At 48.4% G+C, this 26,793-nt stretch overlaps 1 protein-coding gene across 1 annotated transcript in view; it reads left to right on the top strand.

Annotated features, from left to right (window-relative positions):
• The window catches only part of KCNC4 (potassium voltage-gated channel subfamily C member 4), a 52,617-nt gene extending 43,996 nt beyond the window's left edge, over window positions 1–8,621 (top strand). The window contains exon 4 of the mRNA XM_032302537.1: window positions 7,501–8,621. Coding sequence (XP_032158428.1) covers window positions 7,501–7,820 — 320 coding nt within the window. The 3' untranslated portion in view covers window positions 7,821–8,621. The remainder of the gene's footprint in view (window positions 1–7,500) is intronic.
• The last annotated feature ends 18,172 nt before the right edge of the window (window positions 8,622–26,793 follow it).

Below are 26,793 nucleotides of genomic sequence, written 5' to 3'. Positions count from 1 at the left end.
GTATCCAGGAAAATGCTTCTTGGCTGAGAAGTCCCTGAGAATTAAAAATTTGATCCTCCCAAACTGGGGAACAGAATCTTCTCTCTTCCCATTTCAAACTATTGAGGCCACAGGACTGCTCCCACCACTGATGGTCCCATAGATCGTGGATCTCAATCCTTCGAGATCCATAAGATCTTAAGGCTTCATGGGAGGAAATGATGACTGAATCATCTGTCAGATTTTCCTCAGTTCAACCAAAATCACTTTGAGTGCTTACCGTGTATCTATGTAAGCTTCACAAAATGAGCAAATGGCTTTAAAAGATTCTTGCAAAGAAACCTGGATTAGAGATAATATTGATAATGCAAACATCAGAAACCATAAAAATACCTAGAGTGACCTTTCTCCTCCTGAATAAGCTCCTTATTAGCCAGCAAAAGCAATGACAACCTCACTGGACCTAAAAAGAAGTCGACAAAAAATGTCAACATTTTCAAGATAATTCCCTAAAATATGGTTGACATTTTCTACTTTTAATGAAACTTATTGCCCTAAGAGTTTTTGCCTTCAGATATTAGCTATTGATAACAGAAAGCTTCCCAATTAGTAAGATATTTAAAAATTAAGCATCCAGACAATGAATATAAACTTCCTTAATTATTTCATTGATGCTTAAACTTACTAACCGTACTTATCCTACAAAATTTCATTAAATGTAGTAAGTGTGTACAAGAGTCTTCTGGTATTTCTTAGTGATTGCAGAACTCGAAAAGCCTCCTGCCCTTAGGGAAATACTTGCGTTTCTACCATGAAAAAATGGCTGTAATACACGAAAAGCAATATGGCAACAACTCACGCAATCTTCAGTCAACAGATCTTATCGAAAGATACATAGAAAACATTGCAGAAAAGTTTAAGAAGTGAATATTATAGCAGAGTATGCTAGGGATGCCGGGCTGGTTCGGTAGAACATGTTTCTCTCAATTTCAGGGCTATAAGTTCAAACCCCACATTTGGTGTAGAGATTACTTAAAAATAAAATATTAAAAAAAAAAAAGAAAAGAAAACAGGACAGGGGCACCTGGGTGGCTTAACTGGTTTAGCCTCTGCCTTTGGCTGAGGTCATGATCCTGGGGTCCTGGGATTGAGCCCCAAGTGGGACTCCTTGCTCAGTGGGGAGTCTGCTTCTTCCTTTCCCTCTGCCCCTTGCCCCGTTCGTTCTCTCTCTCTCTCTCTATCTCTCAAATGATAGATAAAACCTTTTAAAAAAGATAAGTAGGTAAGTTAATATATAAATAAAACAGAGTATGACTTATAGGAAGTTTGCTTCATATTTGATTGAAAATAGAGAGCTTTCTAAAATCTTAGTTCATGGGATTGCCAGATTTTGTTTAAATACTAGAAAGAGGCCCCTAGGTGGCTCAGTCATTTAGTGTCTGCCTTCAGCTCAGGTCATGATTCCAGGGTCCTGGGATCGAGCCCCTGCATGGCATCAGGCTCCTTGCCCAGCGGGAAGCCTGCTTCTCCCTCTCCTACTCCCCCTGCTTGTGTTCCCTTTCTTGCTGTGTCTCTCTCTGTCAAATAAATAAATTAAATAAATAAACAAATAAATACTAGAAAGAATGATTTTTGAATCACCAAAGGAAAGAGGTGTGGACGAAGAGTAAGTGAGTAATTTCTCAGAAAAGAAAAAAAAAATCCTTTATGGGAAAACTGTTGGCTGAAATGAAAAGGGGAGCCTGGGACGAGGGTATAAAGGTAGAGCCACACTTGTTCTTCATTCACTTGGCGGCCAAGAAGTGAAAGCCAGATGTTCAGGAGCGCAGAGGGTTGTCATTCACGTCGTTAATTTTATAAAAACCAGGTCTTCAAAGTATTACGGAGTCATTACAGCACTTTGTAATGGGATAGAGAGTAACCCAGAAGATCTTCCATTTCACATAGGGGCTCCCCAGCGTTCTCTCTGGGTAAGTACTTAAAAGAGTTCACAGACTTAGAGGAAAATCACATGTTTTGCTTATGAAGACGAATGTTGCATTTTTATTGCCCTTCTTTGTGATGACTAGTGGCTGTCAGATTTTTTAAAGAAGCACACTCGACTTGCCCCTAAAAGATAAAGGTGACGCTTCATCATCTCTTAAAAAATAAACTCGAGCCAGGGAAAGGGCTTGGAAACAGATGTTTGGATGTTTCCATTGTTACACAATTTTGTTCCCAGCCCTGCTTGTAATACGTTTCCATTGTTCCTGTCCATCCACTGCAAAGGAACTGGCAACAGAATTTCCTAACTTGTTTTAGAATCTTTTAAATGAGAAGTCTCCATAGGTTTTGACTCCCTTTTATTAAGATTATAAAAACATAGTAATTACATCATTTATAATAAGTAATTATAAACATGTTTCTGTTTGCTCGGAAGAACAAGGGTGTTAGAGCAATCACACGGTGCTTACTGTGTTCATGGCCTCACTGAGGATTGTCTTGTTCCATGGGAGGGCACCTTGCCTCCGGCCCCAGCAGGAAGCTCGGGGACTGTTTCTGTCTATTTCCTTTCCCTGCCTCTCCTCTCCCTCGACCTCCCCCGGCCCCCTTGCCCCAAGGCCCAGCACTGCTTTACAGGTGCTGCCTTAGTAAGGGAAATGTAAAGTTCAGGCCTGTGGGATTTCCCAAATCTCGTAGCTTGCATCTCGACACGTGTTGCTTTAACCTACTCTGGCTTCCTTACGGCCATGGGATAAACTCTTAACTTCTGTGCAGAATATAGAAATACTGTGTTTCAAGGTGCCTGGGCGACTCAGTCGGCTAAGCGACCAACTCTTGATCATGATTTCAGGGTTGCGAGATCGCGCCCCCAGTAGGGCTTCAAGCTGGGGAGGGGGTGGAGCCTGCTTAAGATTCTCTCTTTCCCTCTGTCTCTGCCCCTCCCTGCCTTCTAATTAAAAAAAAAAAAAGTGTTTAAAGAAATACTGTGCTTCTGCCTCACCTGGTCTCCATCAACCTTATCAAACCCACTCTTGTCAATTCTCTAGAAGCCTTCCTCCTGCCCACTTGTTTGAGATCTAGGTTTGCCCTAAGACCCCACTCAGAGCCCATGTCTTGCTTACATCTCTTCCATCCCGGCCTTGGTCGTCCTTTTCCAACCGTCCCTCCTCTGGGAGCTTTTCTAGAACACTATGGGCACAGTTGGGCACTCCTAGCACCTGTCATGATGGGAACGGACTGTCACATCTGTGATCGCCCACCTGTGAGCCTCCGTGTGGGCCCAGCACCTGGAGCAGGGACACGCTGCACACAGGCCTCAAGACTTACTGTACAACACTGCTGGCGTCTACAACAGATGCTCACTGGTGACAGCATGGCATCTGGGGTCCCTGAGATGACATGTCCCATCGGTCACATGCACATTTTTCTATGGTGGGAGGAGGGGCCATGAGTTGGGACCCGAGATCATGGCCTGGCTGGCAGCAGAGGGGACCTACGGGGTGAGAAGCCATGGGGGTGCCATTTTGTTCTATTCTGGGCACAGCCGACTCCCTGGAGCCCAGGGAACTGAGGGCTGGATGCTGGCTCACCCCTGAGGGGGAAGTGATGGTCGCAACTGGAGTTCTGGGCCAAAATACATTTCGTGATGCCCTGGGGCATTTGGGAGCATGAGGCACACTTTAAAAATACATGAGAATTTAAGGGCTTTTTTGCCCCTTACACCTGCTGGAAGAACATGTCCAATGTCTGGGCTAATATTAGGGCTGTTTATTTTCTACCGCTGACATTTCTTGGGCCATCTTCAATTGCTGCTGGAGACAAGGTGACTGATACTGACTTTGGCACCTTGGGTCTAGGAAGCATTACCAAGGCTGAGTAGGAGCACGTCTGGGCAACACAGGCATGCAGACAGACGCCTAGGAGCACGTCTGGGCAACACAGGCATGCAGACAGACGCCCAGAAATATGTGGGCCATCATCTGACCCAGTCGTTCTGGGGTTCAAGGTGGCTCAGACATGAAGGAGTCTAGTTAGAGGGGGTCCTTTCATAGGGGTGTCTGATGGTCCAAAATCCAGCGTTACACATAGAATAAGAAACAGCTTTTCCAGTGGGGAGACTACTTTGTGAAACAAATGAAGGCCTGTAAGGCAACAGTCTCCCTTCCCCCACTTTTTAAAAAATTTAGATGGGGGGCAGGGAAAGGGAGAGAGAGAATCTAAAGCAGTCTCCACGGCCAATGGAAGGGGCTCAGGGCTCGATCTCACAACCCTGACATCATGACCTGAGCAGAAATCAGGAGTCAGAAGCTTAACCAACTGAGCTACCCGGCGCCCCAATAGTCTCCCTTCCTAAAACGAGACCCGATTCTTCCAAGTTTTGTGTTGGGGGAGGGTCTTCATTTGAGGAGGGCCACTTTGCAAACATCTCTTTGCCTCTGGGCTTTGCCTCCCCTTTGAGGACCAGGCTCCCCCACTCTCCGTGGTCAGATAGGTTGGGGATAAAGTCTCTTTCTCACATTACCTTTAGTACAACTGAGGCAGATCGGAATTCTAATGGGGACTTCACATTAAAAAAAAAAAAGAAGAAGAAGATAGAAAGAAAATAAAGAACAAAACAATTGAAATATCAAAACATAATTTATTGATGATTAGAACTTTTACCTCGCCCCCCCCCCCATTCTTCTTTAAAAGTCCCTAGAAAAATATCTCTTTTATTGTGTTTAGGCTCTTCCTAAGCTGGAAGACTTGCAAAACAAGTTCCCAAATGGCCCGAGTGTAAACGGTGCGTAGAATGGTAATCCGCTCAGGCTTCCCAGGTCTAGAGCAGCGGAAGCAAACAAACAAATAAACAAATGCACAAAAGCTACTTCCTTCCCCCCAGAGGACAGCTCTTGGCCAAACAGAACCTAAGACCACTGGAAAAGGACTGCAGCCAAAGCCCAGAGAGGCTGTTACAGAGGCCTGCCCAAGAGAAACCCCCGAGTCCCCTCTCCCCACGCAGTCCTGGGTGTGATCACCCCACCCTGTTCTCCTGGCTGCTTGAGTTCCTTGCATTATAACAACATTTAATGTCAAAATGCTACCCGTCTGCACCGGCTGGGGGAGAGAGCTCAAGTAGCCATTTTCCATTTGGCACCAGGGAAGCCTGTTCTGGGCCCTAAAGAACTTAGAGCCAGGACAGTGCCACGGTGGGTGGGTAGGAGGGCTGAGGTGCTACCCAGAACTAGACCCTCTCCTTCTGAAAACGTAGAGAGACTACACTGGCATGGGGATTGAAAGGAACAGAACTTGGAATGCTGGCAGGCATGGGGCTGGACACTAGAGGGCTGAGCAAGGAGGATACAGGCCAAGGTGCACAGGAACCAGGTAAGTCAGTCCAGCCCGAGAACGTGTTTTGACCCTTTGGAGGTCCTCACAAACACTGTCAGCTGCTGCTGTTCACCCTTCCTAAGACCTCGCTCTCAGCCAGGCTTGCCAGGACAGCCCCACACAGGGGACAACTCATTTGTCTCCCCAGGATCCCTGGGAGGCAGGTCCTGGGGTGATCCCCATTTTGCAGATGAGGAAGTAAGAATCGAGTGGCAAAGGTGTTTTATACCTTGTCCAGGGGCAGGAACTCCTGTGTGGCAGGGCTGGGCTTTGAAGCCCTGAAGTCCAACCCCATCGGGTCTCTGCTCTTAGTGCTGGTCCTGCCACAGCCGTTGTGGCCATGCCTGGTCCTGCAGGGCCCCATTTCTTTCCCTGACATCCTTTGGCATTTGTAACCCTGAAGGACCTCAGCACCAGGAGATCCCTGAAATCATGGGTTCCCTAGGCCACCGAGGACCCCACACCTCAATGCACTGTTGTCATGGGGCTCTTTGCTCCTTTTGAGGCCCCTTGCCATCTCCCGGTTAGTTCCTCGGGGGGACCCGACTTTCTCTCCTCGGCTTGTGGGGCCAGCAGAGCCAGCGGCAGCCCCATGGGTCTCGGTAGCTCCCACTTAGCAAGCAGCCAGCAAACCTCTACAGACAGGCAGCACCCCTGGGGAGGCTGCTGGTCATCCCTTGTGTGACCGCTTTGGCTCAGAAGCCTGTGCACAGTGGGCTTTGTGGGGGGAGGGGCATCAGCTTTCTGAGAGCCAAGGGGTTGGGGATCAGTGGGGCTGCTCCTCCACTCTCCATCTGGCCTTCTGGCTGCTTCCAGGCCACCATCTTTGCTCCATTCTGTAGTGGAACCACGTAGTGTTTGCTTGCTTGCTATTTATACTGCAGTTGCTGTCTGGGGTGTTTCTCTGAAGCAAACTGGTAAGCTCCCAAGCATTAAGTATACTTCTGGCTCAGGGCTGCCCTCACACACATGGGTTCAGCTAGGACGAGGCCTGTCCTTATTCCCCCACAGCCTCCAGGTCCTTCCTAAATCTGTACCTTTCAGATACCTCCACTCCCCCCACGCCCTCTCAGAAGCACAGTCTTAAACAGATTTGGAATCTGGCTCCCACAGCCTTCCCTGTCCCATGAAACATCCTTCAGCCTCTCTCAGGGTTAGGCTATGCCCAGAGCCGCTGTCGTCTTCTCTCCCTGTGGCAGGATGCATGTAGCCCTCTGTGTTTGGTCTCCATTTTGAACCTCCTCACTGCACTTCCCTGAGGTCAGGGCCGCCTTTAGGGGAAGCAAATGTCCCCCAGGCCTTCCTAGAGCATAGATGTAGCTAAACCACATGGTATTTTTTCCCCCAGTCAGCCTTATTTTTTTTTTTTTAAAGATTTTATTTATTTATTTGACAGAGATCACAAGTAGGCAGAGAGGCAGGCAGAGAGAGAGGAGGAAGCAGGCTCCCCGCTGAGCAGAGAGCCCGATGCGGGACTCGATCCCAGGACCCTGAGATCATGACCTGAGCCGAAGGCAGCGGCTTAACCCACTGAGCCACCCAGGCGCCCCCCCCCCCCCCCAGTCAGCCTTACTGAGGTGTAATTTACGCAGAGCAAAATATACCTTCTAGCGCATAGTTCCGTGAGTTTGGACCAATACGTACGGGCATATCAGCACCACCAGGGTGAGCCTACAGAGCCTCCTATCACCCCAGAGGGCACTTCTACACACCTCTGCAGTCAGCCACGCCTCTTCCCCCAGCCTCTCCCCACCGCCCGTCTGGATGGGTTTCATTTCTCCCCGCCATGGTTTTGTTTTTTCCGGAATGTCACATGAATGAAATCTGGAGCCTAGCCTCCCTCACTCAGCCCAATCCTATTAAGCTTCACCCACGGTGTGGCACGTATTGCTAGCCTATTCTTGTTTGATGCTACGTAGTATTCCAAAGTCAGGATGGGCCACAGTGTGTTAATCCATTCACAAGTTGAAGGTTCTTTCCAGTGTTCAGCAATTACGAACAGTGTGGCTATAAACATTTGTGTAGAGGTTTTATGCGGACATATGTTTTCATCTCTCAGGTAAATCCTAGGACTGGGATTTCTGAACGGTAAGGTAAGTGTATATTTAACTTTCAAGAAACTGCCAAACTGTTCTCCCAAGTGGCTGTATTATTTTGTGTTTCTACCAGCAACAGAGGAGAGACCCAGGTGCTCGGCCTCCCCACTGGTGTTAAGCGTCGCCATTCTCCCCCCAGCCCTGCCTCCTCCTGTTCTACAGAACGTGCTACATGGTACTTCGATGACCCATTGCTGGGCTTCTTTCCCTCCAGTGGCGGGAAATGGGACCTGTGGATTTCTATATTGCCTACGCAGAGGACAGACATCAGGGCAGGATCTCACTAAGAGAGGTGTACAGGCGGCAGGATTAAGAGGGAACTGCTACAAAGGACAGTTGCTTCTGTCTGGAACATTCCAAACGAAGCCAAGGAGTCGGATGAGGGGACGCTGATCCTGCGGGTGGACTGAGAGAGAGGCCGCCCAACAGCCTGGTGGCCCCGGATCTGGGAGTTGTTTCCACAGTGTGCCCGGCTGCTCACTAGAGGGTGCGAGCACAAGTGAGAGGACGAGCAAAGGAACTCTGAGAGAAAGAGCTCCGGAGGAGGAAGGCCCAGAGAGGCACGGTGTGACAGAGAACACATGGCCGCAGGGTGGCAGGGAGTGCCCACCAGAGCAGGCCTGGGGCCTCTGGGGCGGCCACAGGGCAGTAGAGGGCAGAGGGCTGGAGGGCAGCAGCAACCAGTGTGTCCCTGAGGGCCTGACCACGGGAGGCCCAGCCCCGTCTGGAGGCCCACACCACACCGTGCCTTCCTTGCAGACCAGCCCTGCAGGGGCCTCCACTGGGACAATGAAGGAGTCTTTTGACGTGGAGGGTCAGCCCTTCAGTAGACTTGTATGCTAGGGTACTGAATGGGATGAAGGATCTTTTCAGGAGGGCTGGCGGGCAAGTGGAGGGATGCTGAGGACTACATGCCTGGAGGAGGGGAGAAACAAGAAAACAAATCACTGACTGGCTCTCCAGAGTCAAAGGTATTCTGTCCCTCTTCTGTGGGCTGACAAGGGCCGGAGGCCACCCAAGAGCTGGAGACGTTCTGCAAGGAGAGGAGAGGAATGAAACCTGCAGCGGGGGTGAGGATGTGAGTTCGGGCTGTGTTCCCGCTGAGCGGAGGCAGGCTGAGTATTGGCATGAGGCCCCACACTGGGCTCCCTGATCGGGCTCCCTAATCGGCGGGAACCCTGCTTCTCCTTCTCTCACGCCCCCTGCTTGTGTTTCTGCTCTCACATCTCTCTCTCTCTGTCAAATAAATAAATAAAATCTTGAAAAAAAAAAACAACAAAAAAAAACCCAGGTCATCTATTCCAAATTCCCCCTTCTTACAGGTGAGCTCTCTGAGGCCCAGGGTGGGGGAGGGACTTGCCAGTGATCACATGGCTAAGTAGTAGAGATAAGACCACAACCGAGTCTCTGGACTCTCTTTTTTTTCTTTTTTAAGATTTTAATTATTTATTTGAGAGAGAAGAGAGAACACAAGCAGGGGGAGCGGCAGAGGGAGAAGGAGAAGCGGACTTCCTGCTGAGCAGGAAGCCCGACGACGACTTGGGGCTTGATCCCAGGATCCTGAGATCATAACCTGAGCCAACATCAGACGTTTAACTGACTGAGTCACCGAGGCGCCGCTCTAGACTCTTTTCAGAGCAGTTATGAATCCAGAATCCTAGCAACTCCTCAGGGAAATCTAGTCTAGAAAGCTCTTGAAAAGCAAAAAGCTAAAAATGAGCCCAGATCTGTTTGGCCTGGTTCTTCTTAGCCAAAATGCCTACCCTGGTGTTGCCTCTGGCTGCACAGGTTTAAGCCCAAGAGTGTGGTACAAATGGACATCTGTCTCCTTTAGAAAACCATTCCAACATAAAGTGGGCTAGCTGCTCCTGGAAACATCCAGGAAAAGTTGTGTGCCAGGAAGCACACAACCATGTGGGGCTGTTTCTAGTTTAGGGTATGGCAGAAGGGGGTGGGCTCTGGAGTGGGAGAGGAGGCTGTCCCAACACATGCTTCGGGCATCTTCCCTCTTGCTGACAGCTGTACAGTGGCTCAGGGAGGCAGCTAGTGGTGGAGGAGGCTGTGTTTACACATAAAAGTCTAACAGTGACCTGAAGCTTACACCACATAATCACTCACAATCACCCTGCATTCCTCCAGCTTGTCAACACCATCACCAGGACAGATCCCCATTTCCTGACACAAGTTTCCCTACAGTTATGGACCTGGGACGACCTCCAAACTGACCTAATGTAATAATTTTGTTCTGATACCTGGATATCTCTCTCTTTCTGTCTCTACCTATCTCATCTGTCTTAGTCTATAAACTCTACTGGGGTCACAGGCCCAAGCTTCCATATTGGGTTCCATGAGATTCCCCAGCTATAGCTGACTGGACCAGAATCAGAGTCTGTCTAAGTGTTGAATAATCTATTGGCTGGTCAGTAACCAATCAGATTCACTCATTTGAGAGTTTTTAAATGAGTGCTGCAGAATCAGTACTTCATTAGAAGTCAAAGTTTGTGTAGAGTTGGGGACTTCACCCACCAACCAAAGCTACAAAGAGCCAAAGCTATCAGGAAGCAGAGAAGATTTTGAGTAAGCTAGAGAGAGGAAGATGGCACACAGGTATAAATAGATGAGACACCATAGAGGCCCCAGAGAAAGAGAATCAGAGAAAATAGACTGTCTGCCTGGAGCTCTAGAGTTCCCGTTTTCCAGATCCAGTTTCCAAGAGACTGGGCTCTACTTTACTTCCATGAGCTGCACTGTAACCTTACAATAATTACCTCCTTTATTTTGGCTTGCATTAGTGCTTTTCTTCCTTTGCATCCAGCAAATCCATCCTAAAATGCCTGATTTTCATGTAATCTGATTTCATGTATTATAAAATTGCTGCTCATAAATCTCCAGGGGATGGCCCTGAAGTTGGCAATGGTGTCTATCTATGTCTCTCCTTGGAGATTTAGAATGAAAGACCATTAAGAAGGTGAGCCAGGAGAGGAAGGGGAAATACTTCACTTTGGTGACTGCACAGAACATCTTCTGGAGAAAAGGAGCCCAGGAATGGAAAGAGGGCATCTATTTTGAGAGAGAAATGGTCTTTCATGGACTTGGCTTGGTCCCTGGAGAGGACAGGCTCCATGTTTCCTCCACCGTTTCCTTCATTCATCCCATAAGCATTGATTGTGCACAAATAGGAGCCTATCCCTCAGCTTGGGGCTGAGGAAATAGAGAAATAAGACACAGTTTCTTCTCACAGTTTAGTGAGGAAGACAAACCTGTTAGTATTTTGTTGGAGTGTACTAAGTCTTTATTATGCAACTAAGTCTTTATTATAGTCTGTCTTCCAGGTGAGTTATTTGTCTCTGCATCAGTTTCTTCTGTGAGGTGAAGGGTCCAGAAAAAACAGAAACCCTGAAACATCATTTCTCCCCCATCCCACTGAGACTCATGATGAGCGTGGCACTCTGGAAGTATCTGGAGAATTAATTGACCAGACGGTCTGGGCTGGGAGTCTGAACTGTGTTGTTCCTCTTTGTCCACAGATGGCTGACTTGGCCCTGACCAGTAAATGTGAGGGAAATACGTGCTTCTGAAGCTCCTGGGTCACAAAAGGACACCCAGGAGGAGTGAGGAATGTGGGTGAAACCCTCAAATCTATGCTGGGGAAAGAACGCAGAGCATGTGCCCTCTGGGTATGTGTGAGTGACATTGGTAGGGAGGTGCCCTAGGACTTACTGATCAAGCCACTCATCTGAGCATACAGTCAGTAGCAAGACCTGCTGTCCCCAGGTTCACAGGATGCCTTAACTTTTCTGAGGGAGTCACCCAGATTTGAGAGTCTAACCAGTTGTATACTCTAACCGGTTGAAGATTCTCAACACTAAAATGTCGTTAAGAACTCAACGCATGCTTTGGGACCTATGCACATGAAGAACGGGTTCGAAGAAATGGTGTGGTTTTGATCATGTCCAGGCAAATAGGAACAAAGAGCATCACTTCTGTCAGCAGGCTGGGGAGCTCTAAGCAGCCCCCATGGGTACCTAGACTCCTCGGCAGGAATTCTTCTAGAGCAGAAATGTAGGTCCCTGGCTTCAGGGCACAATATCTTGGCCATTAGAAGCATAAACCAATCTTCTGCCCCCATACTCTGCTTCAGTGCCAGGCAGGCAACTCCTGATTCCAGGCTGTTTGGGAGTAACATTTCTCAGGACAGTTCTGATTTACCACCAGTGCCGAAGGAGGTTAGTTGGCATGACTTAGACCTTCCCTGCATCTAAATGCAAGAGCATCTTCTTAAGGCAGAGAGAGCAGGACACTCTGTATTCAACACAGCGCGGAAACAAGTGTCCTAACGGCCCCAACAGCGTAATAGCTCGTGCAGAAACAGTGCATTGTGTCACCAAACCAAAAACAAATTAAAGATTGACAAACATGGAACTGGAGGGGGGAGGGGGAGTTGCAAAAGTGACTCTATAACGGGCTATTCCCAGTAAGCTCTCAAGAGCACAGAGATGTGGGTCATGTGTATCTACTAATATAGCTCACACATTTTTAATTACTTGGACACTGAAGTCTAACTAAACTGCAAAGGACCTATATACACTCTCCTTTTCCTCTGAAGCCTCTGTTTTCAGCATTAACTAACCCCCCGCCCACCAAACACAACACCCGGGCAAAAACTAAATTTAGCCATCTCTTTTTTGCTTGAAATCGTTTTCATAGGGGCTTAGACTCACTTGATAGGGCTGATATTGTAAGTGAAGTCAAGAAAGAACACATCATTAAAAATGTTCGGGGGCCAGCAAAATGCCTTTGAAATTGCTTGCTTTTTAGCTGGAAATGTGAACTAGCGTAGCGGGAGCACGTAGATGCCTGCATTAGGAAGATAATAGAAATGTAATGCTATTCCTTGTGCTTCTTTTAATGCCACAGGCAATTCTGAGCTCCAGCAAATTAACGGTAGGACGTTCTTTTCTTTAGGAAAAAGAAAATGGGATTTATTGGTGAAATAGACAACCCACCACATTTCTGACTCAGTCTATCCTTCTCCCCTGAAATAACTTAGCTGCTACTAACCTTGGAGTTCCTCCCCTCCCAAAGAAACCTGGCTCCGGCCTTCCCCCTTGATTCCAAGATCGGCAAAGTGTGACATTCAGGGCAGAAATGTTGCCCTGGGGGTTGAGAGGGACAGTGTTTCCATCTTTAAAGCCTGGTACATTTTGTTCTGAACTGCATTCCAAGAAGGTCTGAGTGTGAAGCAATATTGAGGAAGGCCCAGCCCTAGCCCAGCCCCGCCCAGCACCCCCCTCCCAGGAGACCCCCAGGAGAGGGTACAGGGGCAAGGCCTCCTCTGATTAAATGTAGGTTAACTCTAAAAGATTTTATATACCTATATTAAATGGTATATGATTACATTGATTACATTAGGTGACTATGAACAAGACCATTTCTCTGTGTATAGGGTGTTATAGACTAATTCTCCAGGGGGAATCACCAAAGAAAAAGCCAAAGCTTCCTTGGACAGATTTGAGGTCTTCTCTGGACTTCAGTTTCCTTATCCATAAACTGAGATGATTTGAGTCAGTGGCTTTTTGACCACGGGTGACTCTGCTTCCCAGGGGACATTTGGCAGCACCTGGAGATATTTTGGGTTTAGCAGTACAGGGGAGTGTGCAGGCTACCGGCCTCTACAAATTCTGCTAATCAATCCTACAGTACACAGGACAGCCTCTTGCAACAAAAAAATTATTTGGCTCAAAATGTCAATAGGGTTGAGGCTGAGAAACCCTGAAATGGATGATCTCTAAGTTCCCTTCAAGCTATAAAAAATATCTGCCTTTTTGCATGAGTATTAATAACCCACACAAGCACACATGTTTGAGACCTCCTAAATTTTGATGACAAGGCCCAAGGCACTTTTCTCAGGTACCAAGAGGAAATCTGCTTTTGTCACTAACTTGTGGGGCTCACCTTCTAAGCCAAGACCAGGTCCATCTGCTGCCACCCTGTCCGTCATCCCCAGCACCAGCAGAACATTAGTCATCAAGGAAGCCATTCCGAGTTAGAGAAGCTCCATGGGGGCGGGGCCAGAGTCCATGAGGACCTCACTTCCGGGGTCAGCTAGGTCATCACTTGTCACCAGATTTTTCTCACTGCCAGATTGCTCGCATTATCCGGTGAACTCTGTTCCCATCTGTGAGCCATGCCTGTCAGACTCCCAGGAGTGCAATCTCACTTCCCTGTCCATTTCTTTCCTCCATTGGGATTTAGGATTGTCGGCTCTGGAGACACAACTTCCCCTGAGCTGGGACTGAAGCTCTTTTAAATTCCCTCTGGAGACTCGGACTCACAGTCCTGACAAAGATAGGAGGATTCAAGTTGTAAGCTTTCGTCCCAGGATTTGGAATGCAGGTAGATGTTGGAGGTTCATATCAATGACACGTGTGGCATCACTTCTTTTTCCTTCACCCATGGCAGACATCACCAATCAATCACAGAACTGCCCCTCTCCTCCCCCCCCCCCCCCGCCGTTGAACTGGAGCATGGCCAAACATAGCACAGCCACTTCCAAATGATCAGAGATGATATTCTAAGGTTAAACAATTTTCTATGCCAGTCCCTGAACCATTCAAGTGAAGATGGTAGGGGTTAGGAGAGGCAAACAGATGAGACCCTCAGCTAGATTGTAAGTTCCATGGTCTGGACAAGGACAAGTTCTGCTTCATTTACTAGTCTATTCCCACTACACAAACTCAAAAACTGTTGAATGAATGAGGGTTCTCCCAACTCGTGGTCTCCCTACGAAGCACATTGCCTGCCTGGCTGCAGGGATGAATGGACCCCAATCAATTGTTCATATCTGGGCTAATGCAGGATACAGCAGCCCTGGGGAAGGAAGGGAAGGAAGGAGGAAAGGTACTCTAGTGAACTCGACTCTCAGCCATAAAAGGGGACTGTAGGAATGATGGTTTCCATTATTTCTAAAAGAGGGGTAATGGCTGTGAGTGAGTACTTGTGGAACTTTCCTGTGTCTATTATTTTTTATCATCTCTTCCCTGGTTCCCTGTAGTCATTAGAGGGCTTTAGGCATTTTAAGCCATCATTTATTGAGAGCTATGTTCTAACAGTTTTATAAACATTAATCCACTAGGTGATCACAATAGGTTGTGATCTCTTTTTACCTCCATTCTCAGAAACCAAGGCTCAGAGTTGTTAATTACATGCCCAGATGCACAGCTAGTGGGAGGCTCAGCTCAGACTCATACCCAGGCCAGTGTGCCTCTAAAGCTGGTATTCACAAACTTTTCAAACAGCAAGAGTCTAGGTACTTGTGCTTGATGGCTAAAGGGTTGGAGGAAATGGTGGTCCATCCTTCTGAGTTTGCAGGGAGAGAAACCCCAAGAGAGGGAGTGGCAGGGGAGCAGCAGAGGGCCTGAGACATTAGGGAAGGCAGAAATAGGTCCCTGGGTGTTGGCCGAGATAAGAAATAGGTTCTCAGTACCTAAGTCCGGGATGCAGTATATTTCTGGTCTACCAGCCTATGATCCTTGGTTACTACCCACGCCCCAAATCCCTTTGTCTACTATCCATTATTCTCCAGGCCACCTCCCCACCGTCTCCTGGCTGTCCCTCCCTCGCCTGTTAGGGCTGCCAGATTGAGCAAATAAAACAGGATGGTTGGGTTGCCTTCCTGGCTCAGCTGATAAAGTATCTGACTTTTGGCTTCAGCTCAGTTCACCACTGCAGGGTCATGGGATCAAGCCCCATGCTGGGCTCAGTAAACAGTCTGCCTGAGATTGTCTCCCTCTTCACCTCCCCCTCCTCTCTCTCTCTCAAAAAATAAATAAATAAAATATTTTTTTATTATGGATGGTCAGTTAACTTCGAATTTCAGATAAACGATGAATGATTTTTTAGTATAAATATATATTCCATGTTCCATGGAATATTCCAGATATCTTTATACTAAGAAATTATTCATAGGGCTCCTGGCTGGCTCAGTCAGTAAAGCATGCAACTCTCAATCTCTGGGTCCTGAGTTCAAATCCCATCTTGGGACTTACTTAAAAAAAAAGAAGGAAATTATTCATTACTTATCTGAAATTCAAATTTAATTGGTCATCCTCTATTTTATGTGACAACTCTATCCACCAACCCCTGCTTACTGCCCCACTAATCTTCTGGTTTCCTGATCCACCCCTGCCCTGCTCTGCTGCCTACCATCCCCAGTGGGGACCCCTATCCCCACACAAACTCCTGAGTTCCTGTGTCACATTCCCTGCTCAGCTTAGCCTCTCCTGGAGTCTTCCTTGAAGCAAAGAGTTGCAACCCTGAGGACAGGACCCTAAGCATCTTTGCCCAAGTTACTCAGATCCTCCCAGGGGCGTTAGACTCAGGTGCCTGACTCAGGCTCCCTGTAGGGGTGATGAGGAGGCTTCTGGTCTACAAAGTAATGAAGCTAATGAGCCGTGAAAGGTTGCTTTGCGGTTTGGAAAACGTCATCACTTTCCTGGCTCTGGGACAAAACAATCATTTTAAGATGTTTGGGGGCAGGGGGATTGAGAAGAGGATGGTTTGTTGTTTGTCTCCCGCTCCCCACCTCACCGCCCCCCCCCCCCGAACCCGCCAACTGCAGACAGGATAGGTTAATGAGCCGGGGAAGTAGAATGCACCCAGGAAATGATGTGGAGCATCATGGACCCTGGGGTCCATTCCTAAGGACTGTAAAACTCGGGGCTGGAGGCTGGAGTGGGTGGAAGCTGGAAGCTCATTGCCTTTTTGGGGGGCTCCCTCTCCTCCCTTCGGACATAACCATAGAGATGGGGAAGGGCTTAGCTTTCCTTCCGGGAGTAATCCTAACAACTGAGGAATACGGGAAGAGGATGGGGGAGGGAGGGGAGAGGAATTAGAGGAGCCGCATTGTCTATACCCCCTCCACCACGTATGTACGTGAGTTGCGCGCGTGCACGTGCCTGCCTGCTGCACATGCTCACACACACCCATCGCGGCGCAGGCGCTAGGAGGTTGGTTCTCACGCGTTTTCTGCTTGCTGTTCATGATGAACCAGTTGCTTTCCCTGTCTGGGCCTCAGTGTGCTCCTCTATAAATTTCAGGAGGAGTAGAATCTCTTGTCTTGCCTTTAAAGGCCCAGGAGTTTAGGATCTCCACGCTGCTCTGAATTCCCCGAGGGCAGGAACTTGGGTTCAACCCGTGGGTGACTGAGTAGAGCCCAGCACCCAGCCAGCCTTGGGGAGAGTCAGCAATGCCAGCTGCTTTGGGGGCTGCTGTTCTTAGGCCCGGAGACTGCCCCCAATCAGAGGCTGCTCTCAAAGCATGAGCCGGAACCTGCCCAGGCTGCAGGGGCAAGAGGCTGCAGGAGGAACCCTCTTCTGAAGCCAGGATCCTAGACTCCTAAGCAGGTCACCCCGCAGATACCCTGTGCTGTGGCGCCTCAGGACCAAGCAGAAGACCCAGCGTCGGGAGAGGACACATCTGGCAGGTGACTCCCAGGGTCCCACCCCCAATCACTCACACACCCAGAACTGCTGTGAATGCCTTTCGATTTAGTTTAATTAAGCCATCTGCCCACATTAAATGGTAAATTATTTCCATCACTCCCATAATCCCAGAGGGGAGAAAGAGATAAAAGGGGACTGTCATCCCTTGAGTGGAACTGGAGGCGCCTGCCTCGACTGCCCGCCTGTGTGGCTTCTCTCTGGTGAGAAACAGACTCAGGGTTTACAAATCCTCCGGTGTCCCCCAGACTCCAGCATAACCTATTGCCTCACGCTTCCTGCTCTTTGGAGGGGAAGGAGCAGGGCTCACACATGTCTGACCATGGGCGGGAAAAAAATGAAAACTTTCCTTTTTTCCCCCTCTACCTTGAGGTGCTTGAGTGCCTATGACAGTTTTCTTCCAATAAGCATGTGTTATTTTGCACCTCCCTTAGCTCCTGGCTCTGCTGAGGGAGCCCAGTGCGCCCTAAGTGGAGGTACCCAGAAGGGCATTATGAAGTGACTTATGACCCTCCCTTGACTCTGCAGGTATGTGGCCAGAGGCTGAATGATGAGGGATTTCATTATAGACATCCTATATGCACGTTGGGGTCGGGGCTGGGGCATCCCAGGGTAAAGGCTGTAGACCAGAGGATGGCCCTTGCTCTGGTTTGCAGCTCCAGATGTTAGATTTATAAGCATTCCCTTCATTGTTTGGACTCAAGAGGTATTGGCTTACAGTGATTAAATCATAAGACTCTGATGAACCTGAAGCCAGTTATGACTGGGAGATAAGGCTCAAGACAGACTCACAGTCATTAAACTCCGAAGAGACTGAGGAACCCAAGGCAAATGTAAAACAGGGTGACAGTTCCTACCAGGTATGCCCTTTCTGGTATCAAGCTAACCTTGAAAACTAGTAATCAGAAGGGTGCTCAGTGAGTACAGAGCAAAGGGACATTTTCACAAGTCTTTAGAAATTGTGATGAACTCTGCCTGGCCCATGGCAGTATCTGTCTCTCTCCAGAGCTCGGGTGTCTCCTTCAGGTGGAACCGGAGACACACTGACTGCTTTTATCCTTTGAAGGCACTCTTTCTGGGCTCTAGGCAGACCACAGACTTCAGTGGCCATACCTTTCCTTCAGTCAGTTCGAGAACTATTGATTGCCCTACAAGTCTCTTTACTACTTTTTGATCCTGGTCACCTTTTTTGGGCTTGGGTATTTCCTGATCTCTTCATTACACAATTACAAAGCATCATTCAGAGTGGTTCTTTTTATAAATGGCTAAATTTATCTATTTTTGTTAATTTTTAGCTATTTTACTCTCTGGAAAATGACTTAAGCTCCAGGTTCTGAGAATATCTTTCTGTAGCTCCCTAGGTACATAGGGTCCTTATGATGAATCATAAGTCAGGCCACCTGACCTCAGATGGGACTATATGCTGTTTCTGTGTGCCTTTGGGTCTCCGTCTGAGGCTTAGCCCAGGCAATTGCTAGCTGTTAGTGCCCACTTACGTCAGGCAAGTCACTAAGCTTCCATGAGCCTTGGTTTCCTCTGGACAAAATGAGGGTATTCATGATGATCTTACAAGGTGTGAGGATCAAGGGAGATGGTCAAAGCTGCATCTCAATCATGTGTCAGAGTGGACTGTGTCTTTGTGATTCAGACACCAATTCCTGATGTGGAGAACAAAGGCAAAAGAAATATAGAAAAAAATTAAACTTCTTTACAACTTACAGCCCATTGACAAGTCCTTGACACAGGCAGAGTGACCTTCCTCCAGGAACTCAACTTCCTCAATGTTAATACTTCACTAGAAGCAGAAAGGCAACCTTAGCTTGACATTAGCCTGAACTCCAGGATCTTGTAAATCTCCTGTAACATAAAAATCTCTCTTTTTTTTTAAGATTTTATTTATTTATTTGACAGACAGAGATCACAAGTAGGCAGAGAGGCAGGCAGAGAGAGAAGAGAAAGCAGGCTCCCTGGTGAGCAGAGAGCCCGATGTGGGGCTCGATCCCAGGACCCTGGGATCATGACCCTAGCCGAAGGCAGAGGCTTTAACCCACTGAGCCACCCAGGCGCCACCCATAAAAATCCCTTTTGAAACTTCCTTTATCTGTATTCCACCTCCCCATATATGCTAGCAATCATCCTCCAGGAATATGGCTTACTGCCAAGCATATGGCCTATCCTACATCTGAAGGGTCCCATGACCAAAGGTTTCCTAGACATTAGTAAATGAGCCCTCAAGATTCTGGAAACCTCACTTCTGATTCCTTAGAGACTCACACTGTCTCTAACCCCCTCCCAGCTTGAAAGTATGTAATCAATCACTACTCACAACCTCAGTGCAGCTCTTTCTGCCCACGGGACCTGTCCCATGCTTTAATAAAACCACCTTTTTTTGCACCAAGGACTTCTCAAGAATTCTTTCTTGACCGTTCGCTCCAACATTTCACATCTGTACTGATGTGTGGGGGTTTTCCAGCACCACCAAGCAAGTTTCTGACACCTGCTGGGTGTCCTACAGTTCAGCTCAATTCTGACACTATTTACCTGGAGATCCCACAGGTTAAGGGTTCAATTCTCCCATCCCCCTTCAGACACCAATTCAGAGTCTAGGTTGTCACCTGGTCTTCTGGTAGAATGGCTACAGATCTGGAGGTTCCCATGCCTGCCTCCTCGGGTTCAGTTAATTTGTTAGAGTAGCTCACAGAACTCAGAGAAACATTTCACTTACTAGATCACTGGTTTATTAAAGAAGCAGGTATAACTCAGGAGCGGCCAGTTGGAAGAGATGCACAGAGCAAGGCATGAGGAAAGGGTGCCAAGCTTCCACACCCTCTCCCAGGAGCATCGCTCTCCTGGAATGTCCATGGATTCACCAGCCCAGAAGCTCTCTGAATCCTATCCTTGTTTTTTTATGGAAGATTCATTACATAGCCATGATTGATTGAATCACTGGCCATTGTTGAGTGAATTCAAACTCCTGCCCCTCTCCCCTCCCCAGAGGTAGAGGGGGTGGAAGGGGTGGGGGACTGAAAGTTCCAACCCTCTAATCACAGAGTTGATTCCCCTGGCAACCAACCCCCTTGCCTAGGTGAGGTCCAAAAGTCATCTCATTAATATAAAAAAAGACACCTTTCTGGTTCATTAACAGGAAAGTCCAAGGGGTCTCCTAGCTCTGTCAGGGACCGAGGAAGACCAAGTGTATATTTGCTCCACCGACTAAGCCAGACCAAATGGCATTTGGTCTGGCTTAGTCGGTGGAGCACACAACTCTTGATCTCAGGATTGTGAGTTTGAGGCCCACCTCAGGTGTAGAGATTATCAAAGGAAAAAAAAAGAAGATAATAAACTTAAAAAAATAATAATACAATAAATCACAATATCACAATCCTCCTTAAATAGCCTTGGGACTATGCTGACTTCATTTATTCAAAAAGCATTGAAAAGCACCTGCCACGGGATGAGCACGTACTTGCCCTGATAGAAGCAATAGTTTTAAATGCTAAAATAATTACTTCGCCACACACTAGCACGCTGATCATGAACATTGGGAATTTAGTGTGTGTTGGACAGAGTACTGATTGCCAGCATTGTCTTACTTAGTCCATACAACAGTCCAATGAGGTGGACACCTGTATTACTCACATTTTGCATATTAGTACTCTGAAGCTTAGAGAAAGGATTCAAACTCCTCAAAGTTAAGGCAGCTTGTCTGTGGTGTACCTGGGACTCAGATGTGAATGGCTGTAAAGATGATGCTCTTAACCAGGGCTCCAGAGAGGTATAGATTACAAATGTGGAAATCAAGACTGGTACAGAGTGGGCCCTCTTGCATGGGGTGTGTGTGTGTGTGTGATTCTCTTGCATGTGGTTTTTTAGGCTTATGTGTTGTATTCGAACATGATTGTGGGCCGAGGCTACAACACTTGGGTGGGGAGTGTAGGGAGGATTTCCCATAATAGAGGGAATAGTCATAAAAGAACCTGTAATGGACAAAGAGCATTGTCACCCCAGAGCCTGGGAGGCAGCCCCAGGGAAATCCCTCCTCCCTGTGGTGGGCTTCTGAGAGGTAGAAGATGGCATTGAAATGCCAATTGAATATTACCCCCACCGGTGAAGGGGGGTGGTGCAAGGCGCCAGCCTTTGCTTTGTCCTCAGCCAGCCTCCTGCTCCTTCAGCATCCACCATTTCGAAGTAGCCAGGAACCAGAATGGGGCAGGGAACACACCGTCTCCCTTTGTAAGATCCCAGACCTCCAAAACGAGCACAGAAGTGAGCCAGGGCTCCCCGTGTCCAACTCCGAGATCCCTACACTTCTCGGGAAGGTTCTGGTAACAACTGCTGCCTGTCCTCTGGGGCTTCGCTTCCCTTGGTTCAGCCTGAGAGAAAGCACAAGACTTGTCATCCAAGCTCAACCCTGACTGGGCGGGGTGTCTGGAAGTCATGTTCTACGGTCCTGTTTTACTGTCTGCCATTTATTTTGTGTTTGTTTTTCCTTAAATCGAGTCTTATCTAAGTAGCCCAGCCTGGTTTCTGACAGGCGAAGCCAAAAGGTCTTGTGTTCAGGCTCCAACCAGAGCATTAAAGAGATTGCAGTCCCCCCTGAAGCTCTGCCAAGCAGAGTGTTCTCGGTGTGCTCTTTGAGAGATAAGCTGCGGGGACAACCTTGCCCCATAGCACTATCACGAAGTGGTAGTTCGCTCCATTGTTCTGACGCCCTGACACCCTCCCCCACCCCAAACAAGAGCAACGGATGCCCTTATGGTGCTGGTAGTAACCACAACCTAGCACCACAGCCCTGTGGGTGCATATCTGTCCTGGGGACCAGCAGCCCACTGTCATGGAGGATTGTGATGAAGGCAGAGCCTCAAGGCCACCCTAGACCTCCAGAACCAGAATCTGCCTTTGAACAAGATTCCCAGGGGGTTCATTTGCACAGGGAAGTTTGAGAAGCACGGACCTAGGGTTGAGGCTCTTCAACCTGGGCCCATGAATTTAAATGAGGAATAAAATAGTTTAGGGGCAGCTGGCTGGCTCAGTTAGTGGCATGTGAGACTCTCGATCTCAGGGTTGTGAGTTCAAGTCCCGTTTTGGGTGTAGAGATTACTTAAAAATAAAATCTTTTTTTTAAAAAAGGAAAAAAATAAAAGAAAATATTTTATTATTATCTGTACTAGGCACAAACTTCAACAATGGATATAGGCCACGAGTGACAGAGTATTAGCAATATCTGTCACTCTGTCACCAATGGACATCATGGGCATTTTCATAACACATGACAGTTGTTTTTTTAGATATTTTCTTCAAGTAGTATATAGCTCAGCATGACTTCAAAATTACAGTAGTTACTAGTTCTGAAGCTAGATCATGCTCTTGAATATACTAGGGAAGCCTACATTTTATTATATCACAAAATCTTTAAGTATCTTTGATAACTATTTCAAAGGAATTGATTTCCCTTATAATTCCACATATTTCATTTGAAACATCAGAAATTTTATTCTGAGGAGGATTTTTGGATCTCATCAAGTTGCTGTGATTCCAGGCGGTGTATGGAGAATTTCAGAGACACAGGGGAGGTGAGCGGGACCCATTCTGGAAAGCCCTAGAGATCATGTTTCCCCACAGACAGGTGGCTTTCAGAGCAGGGCTGGCTGGCACCTAGTGGTCACCCTCATGACATCTTCATTCTCTTTTCATTAAAAAGTAGGTCTGATGGGGTTCACGCTAACAGATAAAACCCAAATTCCATGGCGGGTTGGCAGGGGATGGGGGATGGCTGTTGTCAGTCCAACAACTGAATTAAGAATCCGACTGAGTGTCAGGAAAATTAAAGACCCTGAAGCATCCCTGTAGTTGTTACTTTTATCACCACTCCCCTCGGCGCCCCCCATTCCCTCCCTCCCCCCTCACCTCCCTCCAGTGATCCACAGGAAACCCTTAAAAGGAAAACTGGCCTGTGTGCTCTTTACGGGTGACAAGAAGGAGGCACTGGGAAGGCTGGCTCTCTGCAGCCAGTGGGGTGGGGAAGACAGTCCCGGGGGATGAGAGTGGGTGGTGGCAGCTTTAAAAAAGAGGTTCCTTCAAGGGGGCCTGGGTGGCACGGTCCTTTTAGTGTCTGACTCTTGGTTTCGAATCAGGTCCTGATCTTAGGCTCGTGAGACCAAGCCCCATGTGGGGCTCCTCGCTCAGGGCGGGAGAGTCTCTCTCACTCTGCCTGTCCTGCTCATGCTCAAGCTCGCTCTCTCTCTCTCTCTCTGTGAAATAAATAAATCTTGAAGAAGAAGGAGAAGGTGGTTCCTTTGGGGGAGGGCCACTGGACCTGAGGGAATGGGGGGAATATCTGGGGAGACATGACCCTGAGGCAGAAGAACAGGCCTTCATGCTGGTAACTTCACAAACCATCCGACATGTTGGGCTTCGCAAAGCTGCCTCAAGGCTGCCTGATGCGGTTGTAGAAAAAGGCAAAACTGAAGTCCTCCTCTGCCTGTGAAACCAGAGGGAGAGCTGTAAGTCACATTACTTTTCACACACCCCACCTTGAGTGTCAGGGTGTTTTTGTTTTTGATTTTGTCTACATGGTGGGGATAAGAACAACGGAGAAGCCTCCTCACAGGCTTGTTGGGGGTCAGATGGCACAAGGGTGTGAAGGACGAAAGGGAAAGCTCTTGTTTTCTATGAGAACATTTATCTCCTGCATGAGTCTCCTGTCATGATGAAATGCCCTAACCTGAATGACTGAAATAACAGAAGTATGTTGTCTCACTGTGCTGGAGGCCAGCAGTCCAGGATGGGGGCACCCGCAGGGCTGGTTCCTCCCAAAGGCTGTGAGAGAGAACCTGTTCTGGGCCTCTCCTCTGGCTTCTGGAGCTTTGCTGGTAATCTCTGGTGTTCCCTGACATGGAGAAGCACCAGCCGGGTATCTGCCTTCATTTACAAGGTGTCCTTCCTGTGTGTGGGTCAGAGTTTCTCATCCCTGTAGAGACATCCGTTCTATTGGATTAAGGGCCCGTCGGACTCCGGGATGACCTCATCTTGACCAACCACTGTGCCATGACCCTATTTCCAAATCCTCATTATTCTGAGGTACTGGGGGTTAGGACTTCGGCACGTGAGTTTTGGGGGGGACTCTACGCAACCCCTAAACCTTCCGTGACCTCCTTGGGCACTCTTCTGTAGAGGCTAAGCCAGCAGAATGCACAGCGAGGTCAGGTGCAGGCGTGGAGTCAGGTGGACTGCTTCCAACTCTTCAAGCACTTTCCACCTTCAGTTGAATGGAGTCTTCCGCCACCTCTTTTATTAAACATTTAAATATTTATTAAATGTCTACACATTCCACACACACAGGACATAAAAATGAATAAAATATTGTCCTTGACTTCAAGCAAAATGAGAGACAGGCGTGTAAACAAATTATCCCAAGGCGGTATGATTCATGCAATAGGAGTTATGTGGAAAAAAGAACAAGAAAAAAAAAAAAAGAGGGGGCCCAGGATTGTGAGGAAGGCTCCTGCAAAATGGCAGCATGAACACTGAATCTTTAAGGATGATCTTTGGCAGATGGGAGGCAGACGCGTTTCAGTTACAGGAAAAGCAGGGAGCGTTGTGGCCTGGCTAGGGTTATGGGCTGTGGGAGACAGAGATCAAAAGGAGGCTAGGGCTCGGTATGAAGGGGGATACCCATGACCTGAAGAATATGAACATTGTCGTACAGCTCAGCTCTTTCTCCCCTGTCAGCTCTGAGAAGGCAGTGAGCTCATGGGTTGTGGGAAATGAGGCTGGAGTGGTGCACAGGGCTAGCCTATGAGTGAATGAGGGAATGAATGAGTCAATGAATAACTTGAGGCAGCGGAGTGGAGAGGAGAGACTTAGGAGTGGGATGAATCTGGAAGCAGAAAATTACAGCCAGGAGAATTTGTTGCAGTTCAGGCGAGTCTTATGAGGATCTGAATGCAACTCCAGGAAGGAGGCCTTACCTGGGCTGGGAGGAAGGTGGGAAGGGTGAAAATATGAATATGTTTGTAGGGTTGGAAATCAAGGGAGCTCCTGCCCCCTGGTCTCCATTATCTCTGGGCTGGGCTGCTTCCTGAGGAAAGGGGCAGAAGAAGCTAGGTGAGGACTTCTTATGGCTAAGGCTCCTCCAGAAAGCAGTGAGAGTGGGAGGTTCTAAGAGTGGAGCTCAGCTGCCCCCAGGTCAAAAGAGAGATGCTGACTGTGGTCATGAGCCAGGATGGGGGATTTGGAGGGCAGGTGCAGTGGCAGGAAGAGGGGGCTCTGCAGTGGGTTAAACAGTGTCCTCCCAAAATTCACGTCCACCCAGAACCTCAGAAAGTGACCTTATTTGGAAATAGAGTCTTTGCAGAAGTAATTCAGCTAAAAATTGAAATGAGATTGTCCTGGATTAGGATGGGCCCTAATCTAATGACTGCCATCGTTACAAGAGACATGAGGGGACACAGATACAGAGGGAGGAAGGCCCTGTGAAGACGGAGGCCGGGACCAGAGTGTTGCCACCACAAGCCAAGGAGGGGCCACCAGGAGCCACCAGGAGCAAGAAGAGGAAGGAAGCATTCTCCCCCAGCCCAGCTCTGCCAACACCTTGATTTTGAACTTCTGGCCTCCAGAACTGCTTGATAATAAATTTCCCAGCCTGTGGTACTTCGTGATGGCAGCCCCAGGGAAATTCACACCGGGCCAGACCACAGAGGCTGGTGGAGTTTCGGGCAAACGGTAGACTCAGGAATGGAGACCGGGTCGGGAAATGAGGGAGGTCAGGAGGGGCCGAGAAGTTCAGTGGGAGTTGGGGCTGAAGGTCTTGGGAAGAATGACAGGTTTAGGGGCCGGCTGAAAGGCCGGAAGGTTGATAGCCACACACCGGCCTGTTTGAAATGAAGGTTTTGGAGGCCGAGCAGCTCCAGGTGATTAGAGGTACTTGTCGGATCTGTGTCTCTCACAAAGGATGAACGCTCCCTGAAAAACAAATTCACCCTAAACGCTAGGCCATTTATCCTCCCTCAAGTCTGCTTTTTAAATCCCAGGCCTGGTGAACCACCTACGCAGGTCTTCCGAGGAATTACTATTCCGTCTCTCCATTTGGTGGCATTTCAGACTCGGAGAGTCTATGTGTTCTAGGGAAGAGGGCACCCCATGGGGAGGGGACAGGGTGCTCAGTGCCAGGCCAAGAGCTGGTCTTCCTAGGCCTGGCCCAGCCTTGTAGAGGGGAGGCCCGCCCTGGGGCTTTCAGAAAGGAGAGCACTAAAATAACTAAAATAACGGTCAGGGTAAAGCTGGGCCATTTGAGGAAATTCAGAAGGAAAAACCCCAAGCAGAATCTTAAGGTAGTTAAGAGACCTTGCTCTAGTGTAGGCCGGAGAAAGTCTGAGTTGCCCCGGGATCAGGAGTCACTCAATTAAACAGCAAAAGCCCAAAGAGAAACGCAGGAGCAGTGCCCCCTCTTACCTGAGGAGCTCAGCTCTCGCTGTAGGCCTCACCCCATCTGCCCTCTGCCAGCACCTTCTCCCGCCGGGCCCTGTTCTTAGACCAGTCTGCCTCAGATCCCAGCTGTCTGCTCCCTTCCCTGGGGCCACAGGCACTGACCTCTCCTGCTCCTCTCCCCTGGTCCAGGCTCTTTCCTGCCGCTCGCTCCTAGAGGCTTCCTAGCTGAGCTGCTGGGGGCTGCTCTCCAGCCCATAGCCTCCTAAGGTTTAAGCAGGAAAGAGTGTTTGCTTTGAGGGCAGGGTCAAGAGGTGATGAGAAAGCTACATTTCCTTCCATGTGATGTGGCTGTCCCCCTCCTAGTCCCCCACAGGCCTTTCTCTTTGCCCCCCAAGAGGGTCAAGGGCATAACCCCTTCACCAGCTCTTCCATGTTCT

This window comes from Mustela erminea, chromosome 10 (assembly GCF_009829155.1).
Source record: "Mustela erminea isolate mMusErm1 chromosome 10, mMusErm1.Pri, whole genome shotgun sequence".
In the NCBI taxonomy this organism is placed as follows: domain Eukaryota; kingdom Metazoa; phylum Chordata; class Mammalia; order Carnivora; family Mustelidae; genus Mustela; species Mustela erminea.
Note: the sequence above shows the minus strand (reverse complement) of the source record. Positions and strands in the feature narration are given on the sequence as shown.